Raw genomic sequence first — 12,944 nt, 5'->3', positions numbered from 1 at the left:
TGACACGCGTAAAGCTGAAATACTAAACACCTTTTTCCAAAGCTGTTTCACAGAGGAAGACCGCACTGCAGTTCCTTCTCTAAATCCTCGCACAAACGAAAAAATGGCTGACATCGAAATAAGTGTCCAAGGAATAGAAAAGCAACTGGAATCACTCAATAGAGGAAAGTCCACTGGACCTGACGGGATACCAATTCGATTCTACACAGAGTACGCGAAAGAACTTGCCCCCCTTCTAACAGCCGTGTACCGCAAGTCTCTAGAGGAACGGAGGGTTCCAAATGATTGGAAAAGAGCACAGATAGTCCCAGTCTTCAAGAAGGGTCGTCGAGCAGATGCGCAAAACTATAGACCTATATCTCTTACGTCAATCTCTTGTAGAATTTTAGAACATGTTTTTTGCTCGCGTATCATGTCATTTCTGGAAACCCAGAATCTACTATGTAGGAATCAACATGGATTCCGGAAACAGCGATCGTGTGAGACCCAACTCGCCTTATTTGTTCATGAGACCCAGAAAATATTAGATACAGGCTCCCAGGTAGATGCTATTTTTCTTGACTTCCGGAAGGCGTTCGATACAGTTCCGCACTGTCGCCTGATAAACAAAGTAAGAGCCTACGGAATATCAGACCAGCTGTGTGGCTGGATTGAAGAGTTTTTAGCAAACAGAACACAGCATGTTGTTATCAATGGAGAGACGTCTACAGACGTTAAAGTAACCTCTGGCGTGCCACAGGGGAGTGTTATGGGACCATTGCTTTTCACAATATATATAAATGACTTAGTAGATAGTGTCGGAAGTTCCATGCGGCTTTTCGCGGATGATGCTGTAGTATACAGAGAAGTTGCTGCATTAGAAAATTGTAGCGAAATACAGGAAGATCTGCAGCGGATAGGCACTTGGTGCAGGGAGTGGCAACTGACCCTTAACATAGACAAATGTAATGTATTGCGAATACATAGAAAGAAGGATCCTTTATTGTATGATTATATGATAGCGGAACAAACACTGGTAGCAGTTACTTCTGTAAAATATCTGGGAGTATGCGTGCGGAACGATTTGAAGTGGAATGATCATATAAAACTAATTGTTGGTAAGGCGGGTACCAGGTTGAGATTCATTGGGAGAGTGCTTAGAAAATGTAGTCCATCAACAAAGGAGGTGGCTTACAAAACACTCGTTCGACCTATACTTGAGTATTGCTCATCAGTGTGGGATCCGTACCAGGTCGGGTTGACGGAGGAGATAGAGAAGATCCAAAGAAGAGCGGCGCGTTTCGTCACTGGGTTATTTGGTAACCGAGATAGCGTTACGGAGATGTTTAATAAACTCAAGTGGCAGACTCTGCAAGAGAGGCGCTCTGCATCGCGGTGTAGCTTGCTCGCCAGGTTTCGAGAGGATGCGTTTCTGGATGAGGTATCGAATATATTGCTTCCCCCTACTTATACTTCCCGAGGAGATCACGAATGTAAAATTAGAGAGATTAGAGCGCGCACGGAGGCTTTCAGACAGTCGTTCTTCCCGCGAACCATACGCGACTGGAACAGGAAAGGGAGGTAATGACAGTGGCACGTAAAGTGCCCTCCGCCACACACCTTTGGGTGGCTTGCGGAGTATCAATGTAGATGTAGATGTAGAAGGACAAAAGCTGTGTCTGACACACACTAATGGATTCAGGTGGGATGTCTGTCCATTTACCAATGTCAGTTGCATTGAACCTTTAAAAACTCTGGCAAAGATGTGATGTATGTTGTTAAATGATGGCACCAGAACTAGCTTTGGAAGTCATCACCATAAATTTATACATAATTACAGAATTTGCAACTGTATTTTGTATTGAACATCCACTTCAAAACAATCCAAACTTTCCTTCAAAAGTTGTCACTAGTGACAAAAGTAGTCTCTCTGGCTATGGTCTTGAAACTAAGCAACAACCTTCACAATGGAAGAGTCATTCTTCAGTCCAAAAGCTAATGGTTGAGGTGGTTTATAAAAAAGGTGCTAAACCATTCCTTTAAGATGTTTGAGACAGTGGAGTGCAAATGAGCAGATATTCCAGCTAGACAATGGATGACGGCATGTGGCCTACATTATTCAGAAATCTTTTTGTGAAAAGATGATGACAGTTGTCCCTCCTCCCCCTACATCTACATCTACTTAGATACTCCATAAGCCACCATATAGTGCATGACTGAGGGTACCCTGCACCACTACTAATCATTTCCTTTTCTGTTCCTCTCGCAAATAGAGGGAGGGAAAAATGATTGCCTATATGTCTCTGTACAATCCCTAATCTCTCTAATCATATCTTCACGGTTCTTAAGCGAAATGTACATTGGCAGCAGTAGAATCGTTCTGCCATCGGCCTCAATAGAACATCACCTTTCCTCTAGTGATGCCCATTTGAGTTCCAGAAGCATTCCCACGATACTTGCTTGTTGTTCGAACCTACCAGTAATAAATCTAGCAACCTGCCTCTGAATTGTTCCAATATCTTCCTTTTATCATACCTGGCATGTATCCCAAACATTCTAACAGCACTCGGCAATGGGTTGCAGTAGTGTCTTATATGTGGTCTCTTTTACACGTGAACCAGATTTTCCTAAAATACCATCACAAGTCAACAATTTACCTTCCCTACTGCAATCTTTATGTGATTGTTCCATTTCATATTGCTTTACAATGTTATACCTACAAATTTAATTGACATGACTATCAAGCAGCACACTACTAACACTGTACTTGAAAATTATGGATTTGGTTTTTCTACTTGTCTGCATTAACTTACATTTTTTCTAGATTTAGAAGTAGCTGTCATTCATCACACAAACTAGAGATTTTGTCTAAGTCATCTTGTATCCACCTACAGTCACTCAGTAATGACACATTCCTGTACACCACAACATCATCCGCAAACAGCTGTCTGCCAAATCATTTGTGTGTATAGAAAATAACAATGGTCCTATCACATTTCCCTGGGGCACTCTTGATGATATACACTTGTCTCAGGTGAACACTCATGCTGTCGAGGACAACATACTGGGTTCTGTGACTTCGTGCCTTGTACTCACCAGACTTAGTTCTGTGTGACTTCATCCTTTTCCCCAATGTGAAAATAAAGTTGAAAGGGATGAGGATTTGGTATTGTGGAGGAGTTTGAAGCAGAACCTTGGAGGGTACTAGACAGTCGAACAAGAAGGGCTTCCAGAACGCATTTAAAAAATGGCAGAAATGTTAAGACCAATGTATTCATTCCCAAGAGGACTACTTTGAAGGCGATGGTGCAGAATAAGATCTAGGCAAGACATAATAATTTTAAATAATACATATTGGGACTTTTGGATACCAACTCATAAACATCTTAATGCCAGTGTACGAAGTGTAAGGCACTCGTGTTACTTACCCCGTCAGACGACATAAACCTTGTCGTGGCGGGAGGACGGAGTTGCCGCAGTCTGTGCCGCAGTCGGTGCCGGTGCAGGTGGGAAGTTCTGCGCCTCTTGGAGGATGCGAATGCGCGGGCCCAGCGGCACGCCCATCCGCTGCAGGCGCTCCTCTGTCAGGTACGGCAGTTCAACCATCCCAACCCTCTCGTTTTCAAACACGTTCGCATATTTCTGCAACAGCAGGAAGCGCTTTGTTGATGCCAAGGAAAAGCAGCATGGAATACAGGTGTCTGGATATGAGAGAGAGAGAGAGAGAGAGAGAGAGAGAGAGAGAGAGAGAGAGAGATTTCATGGCTTTTTGCAAAATACTAGGAAAGCGTGAAAGGGAGATGCTCACAATTTTACATAATTCAAATTTTGGCATAAATGGTTATCTTTTAGTGCACAAGCCCCGAAGAAAATAACTGCTCAGTGAAAAGTGCAGTTTAGTTATAACATTGGTAAACCTCTTCTCATGTCTTCAGTTCTGAACAGGAATACAACAACTTGGAGCAATCTGTTGTTTGGCTGCCACCAGCAGCACTAAAACTATCCTGTATTGGTTTCTTTTTTCTGCAAACAGCAACTCCACACCTATCTTTCATTTTTATTTATGCTGCCTGACAAAAAAAGTGAAGTGCCCAGATGGAGAGGGAGAAACTGAAATGAAACTTTACAGATTGAGAGGATATGTGGTGTTATTTCAGTGATTAAAAAATTGAGTCAAATTTACAAAGAACTTGACAGTGTGAGCCCACTAATCAGTATAACACTGTATCCACCTCTTGCCAGTAAGCATGCACTGATTCATTTGTGAAGAGTGTCATAAAGCTATTGTGTCCCCTACTGAGGCAAGCTGGCCCGCAGCTGCTGTAACTGGTCCTCAATATCCCAGCTACTGGCACTGGGACAGAGTCGATATCTGAGCTGGTACCACACACGTCCCATCAGGACCAGATCTGGGGATCTTGCTGGCTTCGGGAGCACCTCAGCATCACACAGATAGTCCACAGATACATGTGCCACGTGTGGATGAGCATTGTTCTGTTGAAAAATAACACCGCAAGACTATCACATAACAGGTAACATACGAGGGTGCTAGATGTTCGTGACATACCGTTGTGCTGTTGTCGTTTCCTCCATCACTACCAACTGTGACCTGACGGCACCCCACATTGTGACATCAGGAGTAACGTTGCTTTGCCGTTCAAAAACATTTGGGACCTCTCCCCAGGTTGCAGCCATACTCGCTGACAATGATCATCCGTGGTAGTGCAGAACTGCATTTCATCACTGGACACAATGTGACACTGTTTGTTAGCAGTCTGTGCTTCTCAGGTGTAGCGTCACTCCAAATACAGCTGTTTATGTTACGGTATTAATGGCAGCCTACACATAGAATGATAACTCCCTAATCTGGCTGCTGGTAGTCTCCGACCGATGCCACGAGATGACAAACAGTGTTGCAAGGAGTCCATTACTTGTTCTCACATTGCAGGAACAAATGTGAATGTGGTATGATGTTTTCGGTGCAGAATACGGTAGTCCTCCCCTGTGTTGGCCACATGTGATTGACTGGGACCTTGATGACTTATATGTCTGCCCCCTGCATTCCCTTGTAGTCTGCATCGGTCCACCGTTGTGTCTGAACGTCATCCCCAGATCTGGATATTGCACAATTTGATCAACCGGCAAAGTGAGACACACAATGAGGCTCTTTTGAACTCTGTCATGTGCTGATAACGCTGTCTCATAGCAGTACACAGCAACTGTGCATCCTTCAAATAGATCACTCAACATTTGATGTTGATCACGACCACTTATATACCTAGCCAGGCCCTTTAACAATATTAATGCACTTTAGAGGCCATTCTACCTGTCACTGAGAATAGCATATCTAATCATTTACACACCCATTGATGGTGTACCTTTTTTTGTAATTGTGTAGTTCATCACTCAGGTGGATAGGTCTTTTCTGATACAAATAACTTACTTCATAGACAGGAATGCATTTCATTTATATTATTGGTCCCAAATGGAAGCAAACAATAATCATAATCAAGGCAGTAAAGTATTCACCTGTAGGAAGTGGTGTATAGGTACTCTGAAATATCACATTATCACAGCTAACACTTGGTTCAAGAATCACGAAAGAATGTTGTATACATGAAAGAGGCCTGGAGATACTGGAAGGTTTCAGATAGATTATATGATAGTAAGACAGAGATTTAGGAATCAGGTTTTAAACTGTAAGACATTTCCAGGTGCAGATGTGGACTCTGACCACAATCTATTGGTTATGAACTGTAGATTAAAACTGAAGAAACTGCAAAAAGGTGGGAAAAAGGAGATGGGATCTGGATAAACTAACAGAAGCAGAGATTGTAGAGAATTTCAGGAAGAGCATAAGGGAACAATTGACAAGAATGGGGGAAAGAAATACAGTAGAAGAAGAAGAGGTAGCTGTGAGGGATGAAATAGTGAAGGCAGCAGAGGATCATGTAGGTAAAAAGACAAGGGCCAGTACAAACCATTGGGTAACAGGACAAATATTGAATTTAATTGAGGAAAGGAGAAAATACAAAAATGCAGTAAATGAAGCAGGCAAAAAGGAATACAAACGTCTCAAAAATGAGATCGACAGGAAGAGCAAAATGGCTAAGCAGGGATGGCTAGAGGACGAATGTAAGGATGTAGACATAACTCACTAGGTGTACGATAGATACTACCTACAGGAAAATTAAAGAGACCTTTGGAGAAAAGAGTACCACTTGTATGAATATCAAGAGCTCAGATAGAAACCCAGTTCTAAGCAAAGAAGGGAAAGCAGAAAGGTAGAAGGAGTATATAGAGGGTCTGTACAAGAGCGATGTACTTGAGGACAATGTTATGGAAATGGAAGAGGATGTAGATGAAGATGAAATGGGAGATATGATACTGCATGAAGAGTTTGACAGAGCACTGAAAGACCTAAGTCGAAACAAGGCCCTGGGAGTAGACAACATTCCATTAGAACTACTGACAGCCCTGACAAAACTGATGAGCAAGATGTATGAGACAGGCGAAATACCCTCAGACTTCAAGAAGAATATAATAATTCCAATCCCAAAGAAAGCAGGTGTTGACAGATGTGAAAATTACCGAACTATCAGTTTAATAAGCCACAGCTGCAAAATACTAACGTGAATTCTTTACAGACGAATGGAAAAATTGGTAGAAGCTGACCTCGGGGAAGATTAGTTTGGATTCCGTAGAAATATTGGAACACGTCAGACAATACTGACCCTACGACTTATCTTAGAAGATAGAGTAAGGAAAGGCAAACCTACATTTCTACCATTTGTAGACTTAGCGAAAGCTTTTGACAATGTTGACTGGAATACTCTCTTTCAAATTCTGAAGGTGGCAGGGGTAAAATACAGGGAGCGAAAGGCTATTTACAATTTGTACAGAAACCAGATGGCAGTTATAAGAGTTGAGGGACATGAAAGGGAAGCAGTGGTTGAGAAGGGAGTGAGACAGGGTTGTAGCCTATCCTCTATGTTAGTCAAGCTGTATATTGAGCAAGCAGTAAAGGAAACAAAAGAAAAGTTCGGAGTAGGTATTAAAATCCATGGAGAAGAAATAAAAACTTTGAGGTTCGCCGATGACATTGTAATGCTGTCAGAGACAGCAAAGGACTTGAAAGTGCAGTTGAACGGAATGGATAGCGTCTTGAAAGGAGGATATAAGATGAACATCAACAAAAGCAAAACGTGGGTAATGGAATGTAGTCGAATCAAGTCAAGTGATGCTGAGGGAATTAGATCAGGAAATGAGACACTTAAAGTAGTAAAGGAGTTTTGCTATTTGGGGAGCAAAGTAACTGATGATAGTCAAAGTAGAGAGGATATAAAATGTAGACTGGCAATGGCAAGGAAAGTGTTTCTGAAGAAGAGAAATTTGTTAACATCGAGTATAGATTTAAGTGTCAGGAAGTTGTTTCTGAAAGTATTTGTATGGAGTGTAGCCATGTATGGAAGTGAAAAATGGACGATAAATAGCTTAGGCAAGAAGAGAATAGAAGCTTTCGAAATGTGGTGCTACAGAAGAATGCTGAAGATTAGATGGGTAGATCACATAACTAATGAGGAGGTATTGAATAGAATTCGGGAGAAGAGAAGTTTGAGGCACAACTTGACTAGAAGAAGGGATCGATTGGTAGGACATGTTCTGAGGCATCAAGGGATCACCAATTTAGTATTGGAAGTCAGCGTGGAGGGTAAAAATCGTAGAGGGGGACCAAGAGATGAATACACCAAGCAGATTCAGAAGGATGTAGGTTGCAGTAGGTACTGGGAGATGAAGAAGCTTGCACAGGATAGAGTAGCATGGAGAGCTGCATCAAACCAGTCTCTGGACTGAAGACCACAACCACAACTATTTTTTTCAGTGTAGTCTTGCCTATAAGCTCAATTATTTGCAGCAAAAACCAGAAAAAAGTACTTGAGGCCCAATTGGTCAACACTAATTGACAGTAAGTAGACTACAACTGGAAGAGCTCCACAAACTGGACTGGATTTTTATTGGTAGTAAGCAGTACACAGTAGGCTGTAGAAATGAATTATATAATTAGACTTAGTTTGCCGGTCGGCAGACTATCTTGCATACAGATCACGGAAGCACGCTAAAATGAGGTACAATGAAGATTATGGTCTTTAGAGATACTGAATACTGCTTAATGAAAGTGAAAATGCTGCCTGTTTGTTTCACTCATAACGCGCCCACTCTGTTACAGATGAACTCTCAAATAGCAGTGGGAAAAAAACTTAACGAGAGATTGGTTTGATAAAAAGTCATAGCAGAATGAAGGTGCCATTCTTTTCAAAAAATTATGTATTTTCAACATAGTCTCCTTGTAGTGCCTTCTAGTGATAAACACTTTTTTTTAATGTCCCACTCATTTTTCTAGCGTCTTCAAAAAATGGGACTGTATTTTAGGGAGCTTTACAATTCTTATCTCAATGTTCTAATCCGGGCAGAACTTTTTACCTGCGAGCCATCTCTTCATCATCTCTTCAACAAAAATTCACAATGCACCAGGACAAGCAAATTTTTGGAGCGCTGATGGAGTACTTTCTCCTTCATCAAATCCAGCCATGTTTTCTTAAAATTCCTTGTTGGTATTGTATCTCACTTTAATATTGTCCAGTGATTATTTTTTTCTTTTTCAAAGAAGCCTATAAACATGATGCCTTCAATATCACAGCAAATTCGCTGGGAGGAACCCAGTATTTTTTGACTTGTTCTTGGTTTCTGTGCTGTAGTGATTAATTAGTGTGTCATCTAAGGAGACAACTAGCTGGATCTTGGTTCAGTTGCCCCAAACACAAATTTGAAGCTGAAAACTGCATCTCCTTGCTCTCTGCTCTCAACAATTGTAGTGTCCTATTCAAATGACAGTTTTTAATCACCAACTTCACATGTAAAATAGTAGCAGCCTTTTACAGATACTTTGAGCAATTTTGTTTGACAGTCAGCAGTAACAATGTGGTGGACTTCTTCAATGATTTCTTTGGTAACCAACTCTGCTAGGCAATCTTAATTAAAAAAAAAAAAAAAAAAAGGTGTTAGACCATTTTTTAAATTCATTGAATCAAACTTTTATCTTGTCGCGTGATTTCCAATCCAAATGCAAAACATGAATCACTAAATGATACTGCACTATTTCCAGATAGTGACATAGCTGGGAAACTGAAAAAAGTCTGTGAATCAGTGTAATTGTTGTTTTAGCACTATTCAAGAGATGGTATCAGTGACTTGTACTAGCAGTGACATCTGCTCTCAGACAGTGGAACTTATTGAACTACACTCGTGTGTTAACAGGAAGTACTCTGTCAAACAATCCAGAAAATGTTATCTCTGAAATAAAAACATTTTCTGCCTTCAACTGTAATTTTTATTTATTCCCATTATTGGTTAGTTTTGTCTACTTTCAGGTGGTAGTTGATGTGTATGTGCACAAATCATCAAGCATCCAACCACGAGCAAATCGTGGACAAACATAACACTTAATGCCCTAGCAAATGATAAAGCAATTTGTCAACCTTAATGTGTTTTTCAAATTATGTGGCAGAGTGCTGCATTGTTTCATATGTTTACCGAACATAAAGGGTGTTTGAGAGACATTTTGACTGTTAGCCAATTTGACAAACAAGTCTGACAATTTATGCATGCATTTGTCAAACAATATCCAGCTGGTTGCGAAACTGTTATCTGTAACTTTGAGATGTCTGATGACTGGAGCAGATTCTGAAGATTTAAAATTTGTATGATGTGTTGCACTTCATGCATTGCCCATGAGTGTCAAAATACTTCATGGCACAATACTCACAACTGCTTCAAAGTGATAAAAAAGGATGATTAGATGCTACACACATACATTTATTTGAGAAACCTGTGTATTGTGTGTAGCAAACTGGAAATCTGACAAAACAAGTTTGATCATTGACAGGGAACTTTATGACAAGTAGTCACACATAGAGTTAGTAAAAAAGTGTATTAACTGAAACAAGAACACTGTGCAGTGCAAGAAAATTGTAATAAAACAAGCTGTCTTAGCAACGGCAACCTTCTAACAGATAGTATCGGTTAGTGCAAGTTGGCAGCTTATTTTACTTCAATTGACCCACACTGATTACAACTGCTAAAGAGCTTCTAAACTAACTAAATGCATGACTACTGTCATAAGTTCTACACTTATGTGCCATAAGTTGGATAGCTTGGTAGCATATGTGGAAGCACATCAACTGCCACCAATAGTGGAAATAAATAATTTTTGTTTCCATAAATTTTCTACACCTTAGGTGCCTGTCCAAATAAAAGTAACAGAAATATTAGGTAATGTAAGTCTGGTTTCCCACCACTATCAGGATCTGCTAGGAACACAAGCCACTCCATCCTCTCCTGTTTCCCCATTACCCCTCTGTCACTACTCTGATCCAGTTTTCCCCCTATTTCTGAATGCCCTTTTTTCAATCTTCTTCCCTCATATGTTATCTGCATTTTTTGCACCTATCTGTCATCTCAAAAACTTCATGTAACTTATCTCACATCTTTTTTTTTCTCTTTTCTTTTGTGAACAATTTCTGTCCAGCATACAATAAAATTGGTGTGTAATGCAATTGATAATATTGGTAATATCTTCTTATTTGTGTTTATTGAAGTTTTCCTGATGGATCAGTATTCAGTCGTTGTTTTGGGAGTGCATCCAGGATATTATTAACTCGTGTACCGATATTTCAGCTGAAGACCTTTCAGCCATTATCAAGCTGAGTCAGTTGAAAGTGATCAAGGAAGCTGTGGAAATACAATTACCAAACATCCTGTTTAACTGAGACTAGGGTTTGCCAGCTCAACACGTCAGGGAAACCACTCATTTCATGCCTGGAGTTTTAAAGGAAATACTGTTCTAGGTATTCACTGCCTGGCAGTACAACATATGCCATCAATAATAATAAACCAGCTACTTTATAAGGACTGTGGATTTGCTGACTCTGTGCTTGCTCTGTTTTACTCTTGGAGGTGTACTGTTTTATTACTGATACTCTTGTTACCAACAGTATTATCTTTGACACACATGTGTTTACTCCACAGTGTAAAGTGCGTTAAAAATCTTGCAAGTGACCCACCTTCAGAATGGGTGAAAGGGTGTCAGCCTAAATATCAATACAAGAGTTAATAATATCCCAGATGCATCCTGAAAAATGATGGAATAACCTTCGTACTTTTCTGGCAGACTTCTTTGTCACATACAATTCTTGTAAAGCTGCCAGCTTGCATTGCATGTTCATTTGTCCTTTAATTAATTCTTCCATTTTCAGCTGCTCCCTAACCAGTAGCATGCTCACCTTGGGTCTGTCATTCTCTCTTGTAGCGACCATCAACTCGCATTTCTTTGCATTAAATTTTATACCAAACTCTTGTGCAACTTCTTCACAAACCTCTAATTGTTTCTGTACCACGAAATAATCAGAAAATGAGATTGCTATCATTCTCTCTCCTAGCTCTCTTGCTGCTTGCATCATTGTATCACCCATCATCGTTGTAGTGCACTTCCTGGTTTCAGACTCTTCTTTTGTTTCTTTTTTTTTTACAAAATGTAAATAAAAGAACACACTTTCCCAGTTAAACAGAAATGCCTGAAGAACATACTGTACAACTTTGAGGAATTGTAATTTTGAAATCTAATGATTCATATTTTTCCTTTGTTTATTCGGTCATGTTAAAAAATGAGAAGAGTTTGAATATAAACACACATAACTGTGACCAGTCACTTATAAAATATTTATTTATTTTCGTAAACTACTTTTTGAGTGCATATTCAGGCGATGCATAAAGAAGTTACGTATTTATGTCTGTAGATTGATGTTGGATACTGTCTCTGTAATAGTAAGATAAAAAAAGACCCTTTAATCTTCTGCCATGAGTGATATGTATACGGGAAGCTGTGTTGAAATTTTCTTTGTATACTGCAGCAGACTGTGTGGTATTGTTGTTAATATGCACCCGTCAGCTTCCAGTTTAATTGCGGCCACAGTATTAATCACGTAGCAAACAACTGTATTGTTTTGCTATTAACCCTCTGACTACTATAGATGTGCTCTCTGCATTCGTTGCTGAGTGCGGCTTTGTTGTTGCTGTGCTGAGAGATGGTGTTCCCACCACTATGATAAACTTATCATCCAATTGTACAAAAATTATTCTGTGAAAAAAATTGAGTTTTGCACATCTTACAGCCTAATATCTTTACTCGATAAAGGACTGAATTTCTTTTGTTATTTGTCATAGTAACTGTGCTAAATTAAATTAAGTAAAGCATTGTACGAAATTTTAAAAAGAGTTTGTAGAGATAAGAATGCATTGCGTAAACTACACCTCCTGGATTTCAGCTCATGTATTGCTGGGTATGAAATGTAGATAAGATATCAAAATTTTATTTAAAATTGAGAGCAGAATGATATTTCATTTCATTGTTTTTTGTATCCGGCAGACAGTTGCACGTGGCACACCCAGTTCCGTTCCTGGGTTTTGGGAAACATGTGGTCATAGCAATCGTTATATTTTATTTTGGGTCAGGATATTGAAACAAGGCTTTTTACAAATGATAGAACACAAAGAGGCACATATCTTGCATGATAAATTTTCGAAACTTTTTTATTCACCGAGATATAAACGTAACTCGTCCACAGCAGTGAGGTGGCTGGCAGAATGGGATATGTAAACTCATCAGTTGGGTAAGGGAAAACCCAGAGGTGGCATTTAAATGTGTCACCAGCACCTGGGGAGCGGTGGAGTGTAACGATTTAACTCATCCACAGCAGTCAAAGGGCTAATATTAACTTGGCAATTTGTTTTTCATTGCCTATCAGTTACAGAATTCATCATATAGTGCTCAATTCTGTTCTCACTAGATGATGAAAATGGAAGCTTCCAAGATAACAATATCACCATATTGCTGCTTTAAGTAAAGAAAT

General features: G+C 39.8%; 1 protein-coding gene across 4 annotated transcripts in view; it reads right to left on the bottom strand.

Annotated features, from left to right (window-relative positions):
• The window catches only part of LOC124551004 (mediator of RNA polymerase II transcription subunit 1-like), a 597,071-nt gene that overhangs the window by 3,622 nt on the left and 580,505 nt on the right, over window positions 1-12,944 (bottom strand). For 3 of the 4 annotated variants that reach the window (XM_047125846.1, XM_047125844.1, XM_047125847.1), the window contains one exon: window positions 3,408-3,621. In XM_047125846.1, coding sequence (XP_046981802.1) covers window positions 3,412-3,621 — 210 coding nt within the window. In that variant the 3' untranslated portion in view covers window positions 3,408-3,411. Of the gene's footprint in view, window positions 1-3,407; window positions 3,622-12,944 lie in introns of those variants that run through there. The other variant, XM_047125845.1, reaches the window with a different exon arrangement.

Source organism: Schistocerca americana, chromosome 9 (assembly GCF_021461395.2).
Source record: "Schistocerca americana isolate TAMUIC-IGC-003095 chromosome 9, iqSchAmer2.1, whole genome shotgun sequence".
Classification (NCBI taxonomy): Eukaryota; Metazoa; Arthropoda; class Insecta; order Orthoptera; family Acrididae; genus Schistocerca; species Schistocerca americana.
The sequence above is the reverse complement of the archived record's forward strand: the minus strand, read 5'-3'. Positions and strand labels throughout refer to the sequence as shown.